The sequence below is a fragment of the Ceratotherium simum genome, chromosome 17 (genome assembly GCF_057802395.1).
Source record: "Ceratotherium simum simum isolate JZ-2026a chromosome 17, ASM5780239v1, whole genome shotgun sequence".
Lineage (NCBI taxonomy): Eukaryota > Metazoa > Chordata > Mammalia > Perissodactyla > Rhinocerotidae > Ceratotherium > Ceratotherium simum.
The window spans coordinates 52,510,384-52,530,234 of NC_141916.1; the positions used below are offsets into that span (position 1 = coordinate 52,510,384).

General features: G+C 40.8%; 1 protein-coding gene across 1 annotated transcript; it reads right to left on the reverse strand.

The window, feature by feature from the left end:
* Window positions 1–11,944: 11,944 nt before the first annotated feature.
* On the reverse strand, window positions 11,945–17,549 carry GDF3 (growth differentiation factor 3). The gene is made up of 2 exons (XM_004438658.2): window positions 17,221–17,549; window positions 11,945–12,844 (listed from the first exon to the last, which is right to left on the reverse strand). The coding sequence occupies exons 1-2, from the start codon at window positions 17,486–17,488 to the stop codon at window positions 12,018–12,020; spliced, it is 1,095 nt and encodes a 364-aa protein (XP_004438715.1). The 5' UTR covers window positions 17,489–17,549; the 3' UTR covers window positions 11,945–12,017.
* Between the last annotated feature and the right edge of the window lie 2,302 nt (window positions 17,550–19,851).

Sequence of the window (19,851 nt, forward strand, 5' to 3'; positions counted from 1 at the left end):
AATCATTACCTATTCAAAGGACAGGAAGATCTTCTCCCATATTTTCTTCTGGTACTCAAGTTTTAGTTTTAGCCTTTACATTAGGTCTACAAATCCATTTTTTGAGTTAATTTTTGTATATTGTGTGATATAAGGGTCACGGTTGATTTTTGTTCATATGGATACTATATTAGTCAGCTAGGGCTGCTGTAACAAAATGCCTCAGACTGGGTGGCTTAAACAATAAAAATTTATTTTCTCACAGTTCTGGAGGCTAGAAGTCCAAGATCAAGTTTCCAATCAATCTGGTTCTGGTGAAAACTCACTTCCTGGCTTGTAGGCACTGCCTTTTTGCTACGTCCTCATGTGGCAACCACTGATATTGCAGTCCCTTGCGTGTGTACCCTCAGGGACTGGAGAGCTCTCTCAAGTCTCTTCTTACAAGGACACTGATCCTATCAGGTCAAGGCTCCACCTTTATGGGCTCACTTAATCTGAATTACTTCCTTAGAAGCTCCCACCTCCAAATACAGCCACACTGGGGGTTAGGGCTTCAACATATGAATTTTGGGGGGACACAAACATTCAGTCCACAACAGATATCTATAGCATTTCCCCCCAGGTGGATACCTGGCTTTTGTAGCACCATTTGTTGAAAGGATTATACTTTTCCCATTGAATTACCTTGGCATCTTTATTGGAAATCAGTTAATCATATACGTGTGAAATTATTTCTGAAATCTCTTTCATTCCATTGATCTATATGTCTGTCATTATGCTTATATCACACTGTTATGATTAGTATAGAATCAGGTAGTATAAATTCTGATTTTCCCAATTTTTCAAAATTGCTATGGCTATATAAGCTTTAATTTGTCAATTCTTACAATATGCCTGCTGGGATTTTGATTGGCATTGTGTTGAATTTGTAGATCAACTTGAATAGAATTGAAACATTAAAAGACTGAGTATTCCTGGGGCCAGCCCCATGGTGTAGTGGTTAAGGGCATGTGCTCCACTGTTGGCCGCCTGGGTTCAGATCCTGGGCTCGCACCGATGCACCGCTTGTCAAGCCATGCTGTGGCGGCGTCCCACATAAAGTGGAGGAAGATGGGCACAGATGTTAGCCCAGGGCCAGTCTTCTTCAGCAAAAAGAGGAGGATTGGCATGGATGTTAGCTCAGGGCTGATCTTCCTCACAAAATAAAAAATAAATAAATAAAAGACTGAGTATTCCAAATCACAAACACGACATATTTTTTCAGTTATTTAGTTATTAATTTCACTCAGCAATATTTTGTAATATTCAGCATGTATCTCATACAGTTTATTAAATTTTCCCTTAATGTTTAATGTTTTTAATTTGGTCGTAAGTGGTATTGGTTTTTAAATTTTATTTTCTAACTCTTCATTGATAGTATAAAGAAATAGAATTGATTTTTGTATATTGACCTTGTAACTGACATGTGAACTGCTAAATTCATTTATTTCCAATAGATTTTTTTGTAGATTCCTTAGGATTTTCCAGGCACATGATCACATTGTCAGCAAATAAAGACGTTTTACTTCTCCCTTTACAACATGTGTGCCTTTTTATTTCTTCCTGTTGCCTTGTTGTGCTGGCTAAGGACTCCAATAAAATGTTCAATAGAGAAGGTAAGAGTGCATATCCTTGCCTTGATCACAATCTTAGGGGGAAAGCAGTCAGTTATTCATCCTTAAGTATGATGTTAGCTGTGAGTTTTCACAGAAGCCCTTTATCAGGCTAAAGAATTTCCTATTTTGGGGGCCGGCCCCATGACTTAGCGGTTAAGCGCACGCACTCCGCTGCTGGCGGCCCAGGTTCGGATCCCAGGCGTGCACCGGCGACACTGCTTGTCGGGCCATGCTGAGGCGGTGTCCCACATACAGCAACTAGAAGGATGTGCAACTATGACATACAACTATCTACTGGGGCTTTGGGGAGAAAAAGGAAAAAGAGGAGGATTGGCAATAGATGTTAGCTCAGGGCCAGTCTTCCTCAGCAAAAAGAGGAGGATTGGCATGGATGTTAGCAAATATATATATACTGTCTCTTAGCTCAATTGTACCAGGTGCCTGAAAGGGTGAAGCTGTAAGTTTGCTGAGACCACTTCTGCTTTTGGATCCTGATAAGATCTGCAATGGACGCCTGCAAACCTGAGTGGCCTCACCCTGGGAGACATTTTCATATGATGTGATAATAGACTGGGCTAATTATTAAGGACTAAATGGAATTCTAGTAATGTGCCAGTAGTTTTTGATTTTTGACTGTTTTGCTGTAAGGAATCCATGCAGGGGTGGATATTGTGATATTGTGATTTATAATAAGAAATATATTGGTGTTCTTCTTCCCTGTTCCTGACACAAGAGCTAAACCCTTGGAATATTCTAAGTGATGAGAGCTATAAAGGTGTCTTTTGTTATGTTAATGAGGTTACTTTTGGAAAGTCACCAGGTAACCTAGCGCTGGGGGCTGGTTGCCAGGGGAATAAACCACGTCTTTAGAGGTTGTAACTTTTAGTCCCACCCCATTACCCGCCTCCAGGGAGGGGAAAGGGGCTGAAGATTGAATCAATCACCAAAGGCCAACGATTTAACCAACCATGCCTACATAATGAAGCCTCCATAAAACCCCAAAAGGATTGGGTTCAGACAGCCTTTGGGCTGGTGGACAAGAATGCATCCATATGCCCAGAGGGTGGCACACTCCAAACTCCAAGGAACAGAAGCTCCTGTACTCAGGACTCTTCCAGGCCTCACCCTATGTACTTTTTCATTTAGCTGTTCATTTGTATCCTTTATATCCTTTGTAATAAACTGGTAATCTATTAAGTAAATTGTTTTCCTGGGCCGGCCCCCTGGCGTAGCGGTTAAGTGCGCACACTCCGCTGCTGGCAGCCCGGTTCTGATCCTGGGCGCACACCGATGCAGGCTTGTCAGGCCATGCTGTGGCGGCGTCCCACATAAAGTGGAGGAAGACGGGCTCGGATGTTAGCTCAGAGCCGGTCTTCCTCAGCAAAAAGAGGAGGATTGGCATGCATGTTAGCTCAGGGCTGATCTTCCTCACAAAATAATAAATAAATAAATAAATAGTTTTCCTGAGTTCTGTGAGCTGCTCTAGCAAATTAATCAAACAAAAGGAGGAGGTCCTGGGAACCCTGGATTTATAGCCAGTTGGTGAGAAGCACAGATAACAACCTGGACTTCCTTTTTTGTGTGTGTGTGTGAGGAAGCTCAGCCCTGAGCTAACATCCAGACCAATCCTCCTCTTTTTGCTGAGGAAGACTGGCTCTGAGCTAACATCCGTGCCCACCTTCCTCCACTTTAGGTGGGACGCCACCACAGCACGGCCTGACAAGCAGTGCATCTGTGCGCACCCGGATCCGAACCAGGACCACCAGCAGGGGAGCTAGTGCACTTAACCGCTATGCCCCGGGGCCAGCCCCCAACCTGGATGTCCTATTGGCATCTGAAGGTAGGGAGCAGTCTTGTGGGACTGAGCCCTTAACCTGTGGGATCTGATGTTAACTCAAGGCAGATAGTGTCAGAACTGAATTGAATTGTCGGACACCCAACTGATGTCTGCAGAGAACTAGAGTGGTGCTTGGTGTGGGAAAACCTCTACACATCTGGTCAAAGAAGCATTCACTGTGAAACACTGAAACACAAGAGTGTTTTTCCTTTACATCATCTTAACCGTTTTTAAGTGTACAGTTCAGTAGTGTTAAGTGTATTCACATTGTTGTGCAACAAATCTACAGAAATTTTTCATCTTGCAAAACTAATACTCTACACCCATTAAACAATGACTCCCCATTTTCTTCTCCTTCAGCTCCTGGCAACTATCATTCTACTTTCTCTTTCTATGTATTTGACTACTTTTGATATCTCATATAAGTAGAATTATAAAGTATTTCGTCTTTTTGTGACTGGCTTACTTCACTTAGCATAATGTCCTCAAGGTTCACTCAAGTTGTAGCATGTGACAGGAGTTCCTTCCTTTTTTAGGGCTGAATAATATTCTATTGTATGTATCTACTATGTTTTGCTTATCCATTGGTCCACTGATGAACAAGTGGATTGCTTCCACATTTTGGCTATTGTGAATAGTGCTGCCATGAACACAGATGTACAAAAATCTCCTTCAATGCCACTCCTGCTTTCAATTCTTTTGCATATATACCCAGAAATGGGATTGCTGGATTATATGATAATTCTATTTTAAATTTTTTGAGGAACCTCCATACTGTTTCCCATAGCAGCTGCCCCATCCATGTGTTCCAATTTCTCCACAAACTTGCCCACACTTACTTTCTGTTTTGTTTTTTTAATAGTAGCCCTCCCAATGGTTATGTTGTCAACTGATTTTAAGAGGGGTGCCAAGACCATTTAATGGGAAAAGAATAGTCTTTTTAATAAATGGTGCTGGGATAACTAGATATCCACACACAAAAGAATGGATTTGGACCCCTATCTCAAACCATATACAAAAATTAACTTAACATGGATCAAAGATCTAAATGGAAATGCTAAAACTATCAAACTCTTAAAAGAACACATGGGTATAAATCTTCATGGCTTTAGATTAGGTAATGGTTTCTTAAATATGATACCTAAAGCACAAACAACAACAACAAATAGATAAATTGGACTTCATCAAAATTAAAAACTTTTGTGCTACAAAGAACACTATCAAGAAAGTGAAAAAACAACTCATAGAGTGGGAGAAAATGTTTGCAAGTTGTATATCTGATAAGGGTCTAGTATCACAATTATATAAAGAACTATTACAATGCAACAATTAAAGACATCTCCATTAAAATGGGCAAAAAATTTAAATAGGCATTTCTCCAAAGAAGACATACAAATAGCCAACAAGCACATGAAAAGATACTCAGCATCACTAATCATTAGGAAAGTACAAGTCAAAACCACAATGAGATACTACTTCATAACCACTAGGATGGCTATATTCAAAAAATTTGACAATAACAAGTGTTGGTGAGAATATGGAAAAATTGGGACTCTCATGCATTGCCGTTAAGTAACGTAAAATGGTGCAGCCACTCTGGAAGACAGTTTGACAGTTCCTCAAAACATAAAACACAGAGCAACCAAATGATTTAGCAATTCTAAGAGAATTGAAAACATATCTTCACACGAAAATTTGTACATGAATGTTCATAGTAGCATTATTCATAATAGCCAAAAGGTGGAAACAACTCAAATGTCTATTAACTGATGAACAGATAAATAAGTTGTCATATATCTACACGATGGACTATTATGGAGCTGTAAAAAGGAATGAAGTACTGATACATGCTACAACATAGATGAAACTGAAAACATTATCCTTAGTCAAAGAACCCAGTCACAAAAGACCACATATTTTATGATTATATTATATGAAATTTCCAGAATAGGCAAATCCATACAGACAGAAAGTAAATTAGTGGTTGCCAGAGAACGGAGGTTAGAGTGGGGGTGAATGCTTGGGGAGTGTCTACCAATGGGTGTGGGGTTTATTTTGGGGCAATAAAAATGTTTTGGAGTTAGTGGTGATGATTGTACACCTTGTATATATAATTTTAAAAACCACTGAATTTTATGCTTTCAAATGGTGAATTTTATGGTATGTGAATTTTATCTCAATTTTTTTTAAAGACAGAAAAAAAGTTAATTGGAGTAAGGCAAACAAAAGTAAAAGTGTTCCACGAAAAGTCAAGGGATTGTCTTGCTCGAGGCAAGAGAGAATTCAGTACCACAGGAAGTAACATGAACAGAATTGGATTTTAGAAGTACTCCTGAGCTGTAGTCTGGAAAAGAGGGGCAGTTGTGATAATAAACCTGCCATAGAGATACGAGGCTGGAAAGAGATAGAGGATGCGAGAAATAGGTCCCTTAATGGGAATAATTATTACAAAAGTGTTCATGTGTACTCGCATACACCAGGTCATAAACAGGGCCAAAAAAAAGGAAAAATACCTGATTCAAGAGGAATATATTCTTTTTTTTTTTTCTTTTTAGGTGGGGAAGATTGGTCCTGAGCTATCTGTTGCCAATCTTCCTCTGTTTTTTGTATGTGCGAAGCTGCCACAGCATGGTTTGATGAGCGGTGTGTAGGTCCGTGCCCACAAGCCGAACCCTTGAACCCCGGGCTGCTGAAGTGGAGCACGCGAACCTAACCACTACACCATTGGGCCAGCCCCAAGACGGATGTGTTCTTCACAAGCCCATAGTTTAGACTAAAGGGATCCCATGAAAAACTGAAGTTATATGCAAAATATTGTGTGTTTATGTGTATTTATTTTCTGGGGGAGAGTCTATAGGTTTTCTCAGGTTCTCGAAAGGACCCTTGATCCTCCAGATATAAGGAACCATGTTTTAATAAGTTGGCTCTTCCCTGTTTTGATCAGCAGAGGGCGGAAAAGCAATACAATTAGCAGAGCCAAACGCCAATAAATAAATTTCTAAAACTCAAGTCCTTCTCACTTTCTGCCATCTATTTCTTGCCTTTCCTACAGCTTTTCTCTAAGCTAAAATTCCCTGACTGCAAGCCCCCTTCTTCATCTGGCAAATTCCTGCTCTCTCTATTTATATCAAAAGCAGCCCTTCTTCTTCAATTTAGACGAAGTCGCTCCTTCCTTTCATTTTCTGTTTGCATTCTGTTTTTGTTTTTTTTGGTTTGTTTTTTTTTTTTTGGTGAGGAAGAGTAGCCCTGACCTAACATCTGTTGCCAATCTTCCTCTTTTTGCTGAGGAGGATTGGCCCTGAGCTAACATCTGCCCCCATCTTCCTCTCTTTTATACGTGGGACACCACCACAGCCAGGCTTGATGAGCAGCGCGTAGGACCGCACCAGAGATGCAAACCCACAAACCCCGGGCCTCTGAAGCAGAGCACGTGAACTTAACCACTACACCACTGGGCCGGCCCCTGCATTCTGTTTATACCTGTGGTAGTTATATTCTTCCTTTCAAAATAGCTATTGATTTAATTATTATTGTTCTGGAGACCTTGGGCAATTACACCTTTAGGAGTGTAAAGCCCCCATATCAATCACCGTATAATTATTATCATTTTGGGGAGGGGGGTTATGGATGAAAATAATAGATTGTGGCTAAAACAATCATTTTCAAGTAAGTTTCTCTGAGGTCTGTATGCATCTTTCTCAGAAAGATAAATTTTACATTATTGCAACTTGGCAAAGGTAAAGTTTGCCAAGTTTGTGATAAATTTTTGTTCAAAAATGATTGTACCAGCTTGCTGTTTAGTGTGGCTAAGCAAACAATTAAACAAACAAACCAACGGACGGAGAGAATACTCTATCTGCCCATTAAGCCCTCTTACACTCAGGGAATGTATGATTGCACATAATCACTGCCCATCATTTCTGCCCAAAAAAGGTGAAAAAAGCAACAGATCCTTGCCCTTTCCTATTAAAACAGATGTATATTTTTGGTCAAACTCTCCTCAAAAATCAGCTGATTCAGATGTTAGGTGCTCCAGGCCTTCCACTCACAAGCAAAGTACTGGAGGCTTTGTGATAGTAGTTGAAGTGCTTTATGTTGTTTTGAGTAGAAAATAAAGTGGTGAGAAAACAGCCCTGAACAACTCTTGTGTGTCCCCATATTTATGCCTCATTTCTTTTTTTTTTTTTTTGTGAGGAAGATCAGCCCTGAGCTAACATCCATGCTAATCCTCCTCTTTTTGCTGAGGAAGACTGGCTCTGAGCTAACATCTATTGCCAATCATCCTCCTTTTTTTCCCCAAAGCCCCAGTAGATAGTTGTATGTCATAGTTGCACATCCTTCTAGTTGCTGTATGTGGGACGCCGCCTCAGCATGGTCAGAGAAGCGGTGAGTCGGTGCGCACCCGGGATCTGAACCCCCGGGCCGCCAGTAGCGGAGCGCGTGCACTTAACCGCTAAGCCATGGGGCCAGCCCTATGCTTCATTTCTTACGTAAAAAGAAACAAAATTTAGGCCTGACCTGATTTGGGGATGCATCATTGTATGACAAACTACCCTGAGGATCTAGGCCTTTCTTTCTGCCTTTCAAGGCACTCAATAAATGTCAAATTGAATTGAAATGAATTAAATTGATGGTGAAACTTCAAACCAAACTGGCCCATAAATTATTTGGCTATATAAGTGAGTAAGTGGTTGGGGCTGCCATTAGTAAATAAGATCAAGAGTCTTGAAATGCTCTGAAATATACGTGTGCATAATTTATTTATATTTTGGAACACAGAATCCCACCCTGTGCCATCCTGCCCAAATCACAGCATAAAAATTGATTTACAGGGCACATGCCTATTTACAGATTGATCTAAGAGACATTTAAGATTCTAATAGAGAAAAAAAATTTTTGAAAAAAGATTCTAATAGAGAAATAGGATAATGTGGGTCCCAAAGCCAGGAAGCCAGTAATGCATGTTTCTCTCTAGCTTCAGGCTTGATAATGACCTCAGGAGATAACTTGATTAACTCAGGAGTGAACAGACCTGCCAACAACAGAACTATTAGCAGAAGGAAATAGCCACTATTCTTTTAATAACTTTTTAGAAATACCATGAATGTATTAAACACAGACCCAAAATAAAAATCTGTTTATTAGTCTAAGAAGAACTGTCAGTTACAATTCAGTTCAATTCAGAAGTAAACAACAATGCAGCCTCAGGAGTTGTGATACATTGGGATTTTGATACATACTTGCAATGTCAGTAATTAGCCCAAAGACTCCAGGTTTAAGGTAAGAAAGGCCGTGAAAGAAAGGTTGGTCATTATCAGGCTGGTTTCAGGAGACCCAGATCATTCAAGTCAACGTGGGACTCAGTAAACAGGAGCAAAGTCAGGTCTCTGACAAAGCAGGGTCTCCAAAGTGAGGTGCGGCCAGCTGAGGGGATACGCACCTTGAAATAGCTGGGTGGGGGAAAGAAAATTAGAGGGCCGACCCCGTGGCTTAGTGGTTGAGTGCGCGCGCTCCGCTGCTGGCGGCCGGGGTTCGGATCCCAGGTGTGCACCGACGCACCGCTTCTCCGGCCATGCTGAGGCCGCGTCCCACGTACAGCAACTAGAAGGATGTGCAGCTATGACATACAACTATCTTCTGGGGCTTTGGGGGGAAAAAATAAATAAATAAATAAAAATTAATAAAAAAAGAAAATATTAGAACTTCTCTCCCTGAAACACTGAGGTGAGAGAAGAAAGCACTAGAACTTCTGTTTATTTTATTAAAAGTAAAGCTTCAATATGAGCATTTTCAAATATGCACAAAATAGTAATACAGTAGTTAATACATACAATTTTGAATCAAATATTATGAAATGTGTTACTTTTTTTCTCTTATACATATTCAAATAATTTATAGCCAAAGCTGCTAGATTTTAGGTTCTACAATGAAAGTGACCATCTACCCGTATTTCCCAGGATCTAGCAGAGTAATTGGCGTATAATAGATACTCAATAAATATCAATTGGATGAAATAAAAGTGAAACTGTGTAGATAATTTACTTCAGAAATAATCTGCCCTACAAGATGATTTGTAATGTTTGGCCAACATGATGTGCAATCACCCGATCAATATGAGCAGCTTATGTATTCAAGAAAGCCGGCTTGGCATGTAATATTATAAATAAGAAAGCCAGACTCCAATCAAGCATATTGTAGCCTGATTGAAGAATATTAATAGGAGTGGTATGGTCTGAAATGACTAGAAGAATTCCTCTAGTATCTAGACCTGGAGGTTAATAATTCTTGCTATTTAGATGATTTAACTAATTCCCTTTCTCTGATTTCCCAACACTCAAATGATCACTTGGTTTCTGTGTGCACTTTTTAATCAAACATAGTAAGCTGGCTGGTGTTCTTTCCTTGGCATTTTATTGTAAACTCATGTATTGATAACTGGTTCACAGATGAAATTTTATGAATTTTGTTTATGCTAATCAAACTCCCTTGTTCAAGTCTCACAAATCCTAGGCCCACAAAACAGAGCCCCACCAAAGCTCTGCCACCTTTACCAAAACAATCATCTATCTTTCTTCTATTACATTGATTTCTTAGCTCTTTCAAAAAATATAATCTGAAAGTGCTTTGTAAACACGTTGATGTGGGTTATTATGGTTCACATCATCCTGATTGTTCCACAAACTTGTTCTAAATGACAATTTGCCCAAAAGTCAGTCTCCCACTGATATCTGTCAGAACGGTGTTTCTCGTTCAAATGTTGCTTTTGACAAGGTGCTTTTTAAAGATCAGCTTTGTTTGTGTTCAAAGACGTGCATTCAGAGTTGCTGCCAGCTCTGTAGCCTCTTCTCCAGTCTCCTTACAAATTACCCGTATTCACTGCTGCCCTACACTGAAGCCCTAGCTAGAGAAATAGATTGCTGAGACACTTTGTGTCTATTCCCTAGAAATGATTGCAGCAGGTTGTTTGAATGTCCTCAGTGTCCAATAACAGCATAATGGATAAATCAATTGGGTAATATGCATGTAATGGACTACCATTCAGCAGTGAAAAAAAATCAGTGCTATCTATGCGTGTTTCAACCTGTAAGAATCTCTGAAATAACAAATTGAGAGAAAAAAAAAGTGGTAGAAAAATATACTCTGATATTGTTTCTATAAAGTTTACATATTTGTGAAGCAATGCTTTATACTGTTTATGGATCCAAACATATGTAGTAAAATTATAAAGAAATGAATGGGAAAGGTGGACACCAAATTCAAGATGGTGGTTTCACTAGGAGGATGGGAAAACAGACTAGGAGGGTTATGCAGGTGTCTTCAAGTGTATTTGTAATAGGGTTAAATTATAATAATCTACATTTTTAAAAACCCAAAAATAAAAACAAAGGATCAGGTTAAAAGTTGTAGCAATAATCCAGGTGAGAATAGTGAGGTTGATTTAACGTAGTGACGATTGGAATTAGAGAAAGGATTAAATAAAGCAGTCATCACAGATGTTTCCACTCTAGTTCTCCTGACAAGAGAGGTGAATGACCTCATACTTCCTGATATAACCACTTCTACCAAGTCTCGAGTTCTATATTTGAAGTCCGTGTGAATTTTGCATTTTGCCCTGTAATATAAGCATGTTTGTTTTAATATCAATATATTTTATATTAATTATACCTTATACCTTTGACTTTATTATAACTTATACCTTTGACTGTAATTCATATCTGAAATTTTTCTAAGGAGATGGGGACAAAATATGGACAATGATGTGTTAACAAAGAGTTATAACACAATTCCATCATGAAAACTGCAAACAACACAATGCCTGATGATAAACATTCTCATAAGTAAAATATGCATCCAAATATTCAGATATAATACAGCCATTAAATTAACTATGTTGATGTTGGTGATTTGGAAAAAAATTACTAGCATATAATGTTAAGCAAGTACAGGAAGATACAAAAATATAACTACAGTGTGATATGAGCTATAGGAATCATATATAACAATCCATAGAAGACCAGAAGGAAATGCAGATATTGGGTACTCTTTTGGTATATTTTTCTACATTATTTTGTATTTTCTCAAAATAATTTTTTTTGGCATATGAGATCTGCCAGGGAAAGTTGACAACCTTAGGAAAATTTGTTATTTAGCTGCTGTAAATCTCAGCTTTTTTATCTATCAATCAGCATAAATAATAATGCCTACCTCAAAGTACAGTGAAATATTTATAAGTAACACACAGAATAGTTCCTGCCCATAACAGGCTATCAGTAAATGCCGGTTTCCTTCTACCTAGAGTCTAACATACTGTCATGAGTATAATGACTATATTAGAGCAAAAATTAGCTAAGCTCATTAATTGTGCATGTGTGCGTGTGTGTGTGTGTGTAATTAGGGACATTGTTAATCATGATGGATTTCCCAGGAAGATAAATTGTAAACATGAATATACTGATATTTCAGATCCAACAGGTCACAAACCAGATAGGTAGGTTTATTAGAAGATTTACCCTAAGAACACTCCTTCTGTTCTGATTTCTGACAGCCTACCCACACCCACATTCATCAACTACCATGTCTTCATAATGTCGTAGAATGACATTGTCATCATTGTCCTGATAGAGCATGGAAATGGGGGACAGCTTGGTGGGGATACAGACAGCCTGGGGAATCTCTGGGTCAACTGCATGCATCAGTGCTTGCATGAAGGCATAGTTGGAGCTGTTGAGGGAGGTGGTCAGTGAGAAAGGACACTCTCCATGGCAGTAATTTGCCATGAACCCCTTGGGGGCAATGATCCACTTGTGCCAACCCAGGTCCCGGAAGTTGATGAACAGCTGGTGACGATGGCAGAGGTTCTTGCAGGAAGCCTTATTGGCAGGGATGGCTGATCTCCTTTGTCGGGAAGAAGGGTGGCACTGCTCAGAGTTGAGGGTCACCACCAGCAGGGAAGCATGAAGAGAATGTCTCAGTCTGGCACAGGTGTCCTCAAGCTGAAAATTCACCCCAGACTCTCTGTCTCCTTTGACCAGTATCTCTAGGAACAAACCTAAGTTCTTCTGGGGGTTATTATTCCAATCCTTAGCCACATCCAGCAGGTTGAAGTGAAGGACACCTTGAGGCCATGGTACAGACTTCAGTACAAACAGTTTACCCGGCTTAGGGATGGAGTGGCCCACACGAGGCTCCTGAACCAGAAACAGAGCCAGTTCCAGTTCCGGCCCCAGGTTATAGTAAGTGTTGGGCCCCAAGTCCAGGCCCAGCTGGGCCATTGTTAACCGCTCCTTGTCTTTAATGGCAGGCAGGTTAAAGTAGAGGAGCTTCTGCAGGCAAGAGGAGGCGTGGGAAAGGTTCTTGGAGTAAAGATAGAAACCTAGATGGAAATAGAGATGTGCGAGTCACATAATGTATTTAATTCATATCCACCTATATGATATAAATGTCAAATGTTATATGCATATCCACGTGTACAAAATAAGGGCAGGAAATTATCAGTTATACTCAAACCCTACCATTGGGGAGGGTTTGTTTCTCTCACTCCTCATTTAAGGCCAGAGGTTCTTTTTTGTGTGTGTGTGTGAGGAAGATCAGCCCTGAGCTAACATCTGCCAATCCTCCTCTTTTTGCTGAGGAAGACTGGCCCTGGGCTAACATCCACGCCCATCTTCCTCCACTTTATATGGGATGCTGCCACAGCATGACTTGACAGGCGGTGCGTCGGTGCACACCCAGGATCTGAACCAGCGAACCCCGGGCCGCCCCGGGCCACCGCAGCGGAGCACACGCACTTAACCGCTTGCAACACGGGGCCAGTCCAGTTATTTTCCTACTCTTTATACTTACTACTCAACTGAGACATCTTTCTTAAAGGTTGGCTAACTGTCGAGTGCAGGGATGTTTTCACAGTACTTATTCTTCTCAACCTCTCTGGAAAGTTGATCTCTCCTGCTCAAGGCTCTTATTCTAATATTTTCGTCTCCCTTTTCACTCCTATCACTAAATCACATTCCTAGGCATGAATGAAAACCCAAAAGCCAGAATGGAAATTGGAGATTTGAGAGCATGAAAATGAAAAACTTCTATATTCAAAAGACAGCATTAACAAAATTAAAAACACAAAGAACCATCAAGAATTCTGATGGGCCGGCCCTGTGGCTTAGCGGTTAAGTGCGAGCGCTCCACTACTGGCAGCCCGGGTTTGGATCCCCGGTGCACACCGCACGCACTGCTTCTCCGGCCATGCTAAGGCCGCGTCCCACATACAGCAACTAGAAGGATGTGCAACTATGACATACAACTATCTACTGGGGCTTTGGGGGAAAAAAAAGGAGGAGGATTGGCAATAGATGTTAGCTCAGAGCCGGTCTTCCTCAGCAAAAAGAGGAGGATTAGCATGGATGTTAGCTCAGGGCTGATCTCCCTCACCAAAAAAAAAAAAAAAAAAAAGGAATTCTTATAACATATGAGTTAAAACCCATGATTATAAAGAGCTCTTACAAATGATTAAGAGGCCTTACAAATCATTAAGAAAAAGAAGAATCCTCAATAGAAAAATAGTCAGAATGTATAAATAGGCAATTATTGAAAAATAAAAATGAATGATTCATGACTCATTTGATAATGCATTCCACCTTATTTTTTTTTTATTTATTTTTTTAGGTGGCAGAGCTGTTGGTGATGGGGGGAGGGTGGCAGGGCAGTGGCCCATTCCACCTTATTAAAAAAATAAAAATTACAGGCTGGCCTGGTGGCATAGTGGTTAAGTTCATGTGTTCTGCTTCAGCGGCCGGGGGTTCACGGGTTCCAGATCCTGGGTGTGGACCTACACACTGCTCAGCAGGACATGCTGTGGTGGCGTCCCACATACAAAATAGAGGAAGACTGGCACAGATGTTAGCTCAGGGACAATCTTCCTCACCAAAAAAAGAGAAAAGAAATAAAAAACTAAAACAATGAGATCATGTTTTGCTACCAGATTCACAAAAATTAAAAGTGAAAAGAGTGCTGTTACCCAATGGCCATCCAATGTAGCATGGATAAATACATTGTCATATATTATAAAATTAAATACTTGGGCCAGCCCCGTGGCTTAGCGGTTAAGTGCACGCACTCTGCTACTGGCGGCCCGGGGTTCGGATCCCGGGGGAGCACCAACGCACCGCTTCTCCGGCCATGCTGAGGCCGAGTCCCACATACAGCAATTAGAAGGATGTGCAACTATGACATACAACTATCTGCTGGGGCTTTGGGGAGAAAAAGGAGGAGGACTGGCAATAGATGTTAGCTCAGAGCCGGTCTTCCTCAGCAAAAAGAGGAGGATTAGCACGGATGTTAGCTCAGGGCTGATCTTCCTCACACACACACAAAAAAATTAAATTAAATACTATACAGCAGGGCCCGGCCCCGTGGCTTAGCGGTTAAGTGGGCGCACTCCGCTGCTGGCGGCCCAGGTTAGGATCCTGGGCGCGCCCCGACGCACTGCTTCTCCGGCCATGCTGAGGCCGCATCCCACATACAGCAACTAGAAGGATGTGCAGCTATGACATACAACTATCTACTGGGGCTCTGGGGGAAAAATAAATTTAAAAAAAATAAAAACAAACAAATAAATACTATACAGCAATGAGAAGGAACTACAAATACACACAACATGGATGAATCTCACAAATATAACGTTGAGTGAAAAAAGCCAAACACAAAAAAAGGATACATTCCACATTTCCGTTTATATGAAGTTCAAAAACAGGCAAAACTAATATGTAATGTTGGATGTCAGAATAGACGTTACCCTTGCAGGGGAGTCGTCATTAACCAGAAGGGGCATGAAGGACCCTCTGGAGTGCTGGTCAGGTTCTGCTTCTTGATCTGGGTGCTGGTTATCCTGTGAAAATTCACTGAGCTCTTCTCTATGATCTATGCACTTTTCTGAATGTACGTTATACTTTAATAATTTCTATTTTTAAAAAGATTGCTGTCAAATTGTGGTGAAGTAAGAATTCTCACACACTCAGGGTAGGGTATAAATTTTGGAGGACATTAGCTACATATAAAAAGCATAAATGTGCTTGCTCTTTGATCCAACAATCCCCTTCTTTTTTGTGTGTGTGTGAGGAAGATCAGCCCTTAACTAACATCCATGCCAATCCTCCTCTTTTTGCTGAGGAAGACCGGCCCTGAGCTAACATCCGTGCCCACCTTCCTCCACTTTATGTGGGACGCGGCCACAGCATGGCCTGACAAGCGGCGCGTCGGTGCGCGCCCGGGATCCGAACCCCGGGCCGCCAGCAGCAGAGCGCACACACTTAACCGCTAAGCCACGGGGCCGGCCCCTAACAATCCCCTTCTAACAATTTATCCTGGGGAAATAATAAAAAAGTGCACACACACAAAATGGATGTAAAGCTGCACTATTTATAGTATGTCCACGCCCATCAACAGGGCATCAGTTACATAAATTATAGCACGTCTATACAATGGAATATCATGCAATCACTGAAATGAGGTTAATGTGACTTTTTGTTCTTACTTGTACGAGATGTTCATAATACTGGAGAAATGTATAGTATGATCCCATTTATAAAAAAAATTACAAGTTTCTTTTATATATATGCAAAGAAGAAAAGTCTAGAGGAATATGTATCAACTATGAATGGCAGTTTTCTCTAGGGGGAGGATTAGGGAGGGATGATGGTGACATTGTCCTTTTCCTGTATCATTTGATAAGATTCCTCCTCATTTGATAAATTCCTCCAGGAATTTTCCCTGAACTCCCACCCCCAAGGCCCTGAGCCACCAACATAAAACTTGGGACAATGTATGGAAGTCATCTGTTTGGCTATCTCCTCTCTATAAACTTTTAAAGGGCAGACTTTATCTCTAATCTCTGTATTCTTATGGCCATGCATAGTTCCCGGCACACAGTAGGTATCCAATAAATGCTTCTTGGGCAAATAAGTATTCAAGTTTTATCTCCAGTTGCTGTAAAACTAACTAACCAGGGCTCTCAATTCCTCATCTGAACTACCTGGGAGGCTATATAGAAATGCAGATTACCACACCATCTCCGACTTTGAATAAGAATTGGGTGGGAGAGTGAGGGGCAGGAACTGGGCTGGTGAATCAACTTTTAACAGCTGACCTGGGTAATTTTGGTGGGTGGTCAGTTTGGCAAATTACTGAATGGCTCTCACTCAGATCCTATATAAAGGGTATGACATTGGAACATATTATTGCTTTGTATTCATAAATCAAGAATAGCCTTTTCAACCCAGCAAAAGTAGTGGGTAAGTATGGAGAAGGGAAGAAAGACTCATGGGCAAACTGGGCTCAAAATTTTCGCCCCCTGCTTACCATACCAAAGGCACCAGGATGCGTCAATTGTGGGCTGAAGAGGGAGAGACTGAGCCCTAATTCCACCCTCACCCCTCCCACCTAAACTGCAGCACAAAGCTGTGGATTCAGAAAAAAACTATTTTGAATCCTGACTTTGTGCAGGCACTAGCTGCATGATCCTGACTAGGTTACAGGTTACCTACTGTCTGAGCCTCCATTTCCTTATTGTTAAAAAGGTGGTAAGAATGCCTGCCTTCCAAATCTCGGGATGTGGTTGGGATTAAATGAGATAAAATATGTAAAATACCAGCACAAGGGCTTCTACGAATCCCTCAGTAATTGTTACTTCCCCTTCTTTCCTTTCTTCACACCACCCGCTGCCAGATTTTTCCCCAGGAAACACTCCAATTTCCTTACCTTGATCAGGGAGAAGTCGGAGCACGTTCCCACGGACACCCAGATCCTTTATGGAGCATAAGTCTTGGGAGCCCCCAGTGATTGCTGCTGCCTCTCGATCCTGGAAAATTTTCTTCAGGATATAAGGTACAGGTTGGAACTTCTGTGGTGAAGGCACCTTGTCTAAGCCCAGAAATTGGAGAAAGACATATTCTTGAAATTGTAATGTCTGGCTCAAAGCCAGAGTTAACAGGAGGCCGAGAGCCAAGACTGGCAGGGAAGGAATCATGGCCTCTGAGCTGAGACAAAGCTGTCTAGTCAGGCTGGAGAGGGCTCTAGCTCCCGACTGCCCAGCGATTCAGGTGCTGCTAATTTATCTGATGTAAGATAATCAAGTGTGAATTGCTCTCTTCCCAGCTCCTCAAAGGCAATTGGATGTGAAAAGACATAGAATTTTCTCTTCTTTTGTTCTACTCTTCCAGAAAAAAGTTCACAAAACAAAGATTACCAATGCATGAATTTAGCTACAAAAATCTGAAATTTGTCAGCACTAGAGAGTGGAAAGGAGACATGCATTTATTCATTTAACAAACATTTATTAAGCATCTATTATGTTCAAGGCTCTGAGATAGGTGCTAGGAACACAGTAGTGAATAATTCAAAGTCATGTCATTCATAGTCTAATTAGGCAAACATACAGGTAGCTTTCTATTAGACTATATCCCCAGCAATGTGGGAAACCAAACCAGGGAGAGAGAACACCTCCAAAGGAAGTTGATTTATACTCCCCATCTGTTTTCTAAGAGGGACTGAATTTTGTTCATCTAACTTTGCCCTTTCTGAGTAAAAGTCAAAAGTCAGAGTGACTGGGTTAATTCTGGTTCCATTACTTATTAGCTCTATGACATTGGACATGTCACTTAACTTTCCTAAGTTTTTGTTTTCTCAACTGAAAATAAAAACTGACCTTCTAATTTGCCATAGGAATACGATAAGAGGATGTGTTTAGAGCACTCGGCACAATGCCTGCCAAGTGGTAAGCACACACAAGTGTTCAAGGAGAAGATAGCTCCAAAGTTTAAGTAGAGATTTTTCGGTAAGACAATCTGGCATTCAAGGCTGAAGGAACTACCTGTGGAAAGGCATGGAAGTTATTGAGAAGTTTAAGTATGGCAGCATACATCAATGTCTGCTTTTGCTTTGTTTTGCCAAACTACTGCGAGATTTTCAAATGCTATAGAAGAATTAGCCCGTTGCCAAAATAATTTTCAACCTTTTTGAGAACAGGACTTCATCATTTTACATTATTTTATAACACGTATTATAAAAACTTGTTTCCCCTAAAGAAAAAACAAAATAGTGTACCTAATATATAATAGTTTCCCATCATCTCCAGGATAAAATCTAAACTCATTAGTTTGGCACTTAAGGACTTTCCTGGTCTGGCACCCATATCTCTAGGCAGCCTCATTTCCTACCACCCACTATCATCAGTGTTAACCCTCTAATGATACTGACCTATTTGTAGTTCTATGAGCTCATTTCATCTGAGAGCCTTTGCACAGATCAAGTTCAAAGGTCACTTCTACGGCAAAGACTTCCTTGACTCACCAAAATAGATTTAGATACTTCTTCTTTCTCCCACTGAGCCTTGAGTGGACATCCATTATGGCACTTATCACAGTGCATGTCACTGTGTTGTGCCTATGTCTCTCACAGACAATACACTCGTTGGGGATTGGAATCATATCTTTCCCTCTAAGTATCCCCACTGCCGAGGAAAGTGTCTGGCAGGTAGTAGACATTCAATAAATATCTGTGCAATAAATAAATGACCGAATGAATTGGTGCTATTTCCAGAGGTCTTACTCTTCTAGATAGCCAAGTTTCCTCCATTCCCATTTCTCCTATCTCCTTCTAGTGCATCCTAGTTAACACTTTTAAATTAATCTACAGTCCCCATCTGTTTTCAACAATAAGCATGGGTTGCATTTTGATTTTCTTTATTTAACTTTTCTGACCTGAAGTCAGAAATCAGACCAACTGGTTTAAACTCTGGTTCCACCACCTATTAGTTGTGTGATCATGGGCAATTCACTCAACTGTAAAGTGAGAAAAAAGCATTCTTTGCTAAGGTGCCGGGAGAGCTGATGAGATAATGCATAGGCAATGCTCAGGACAATGTCTGTCAAATGGTAAACACTCAATAAAAGTTAGCTGATATTAATTATTCTTATCATTATTATTTATTAAAGTGGAGTTTGATCAAGGGAAAGAGAACACTAATTGAGGGAGTGCAGCTACCTAATATAGCAGAAAAAGCACCAAACCAGGAGTTGGGAGATCTGAGTTGATTACGGCTCGTCCAGTGACTATGTAATCATGGGCAATTCACTCAGGCTCTTATGATACATATCTAGGCATGGAAATTTTTTTTTTTTGTAAGGACATCAGCCCTGTGCTAATATCTGCCAATCCTCCTCTTTTTTTGCTGAGGAAAACAGGCCCTGAGCTAACATCCGTGCCCATCTTCCTCCACTTTATGTGGGACGCCGCCACAGCATGGCTTGCCAAGCAGTGCGTTGGTGCGCAGCCGGGATGCGAACCGGCGAACCCCGGGCCGCCGCAGCAGAGCGCGCACACTTAACCGCT

Bases quoted from the DNA above. Each gene is read 5' to 3' on its own strand.
- GDF3 (XM_004438658.2), bottom strand. From the start codon at position 17,488: ATGATTCCTTCCCTGCCAGTCTTGGCTCTCGGCCTCCTGTTAACTCTG. The intron at 12,845-17,220 runs GTAAGGAAATTG...ATTTCCATCTAG, and splicing joins CCGACTTCTCCCTGATCAAG to GTTTCTATCTTTACTCCAAG.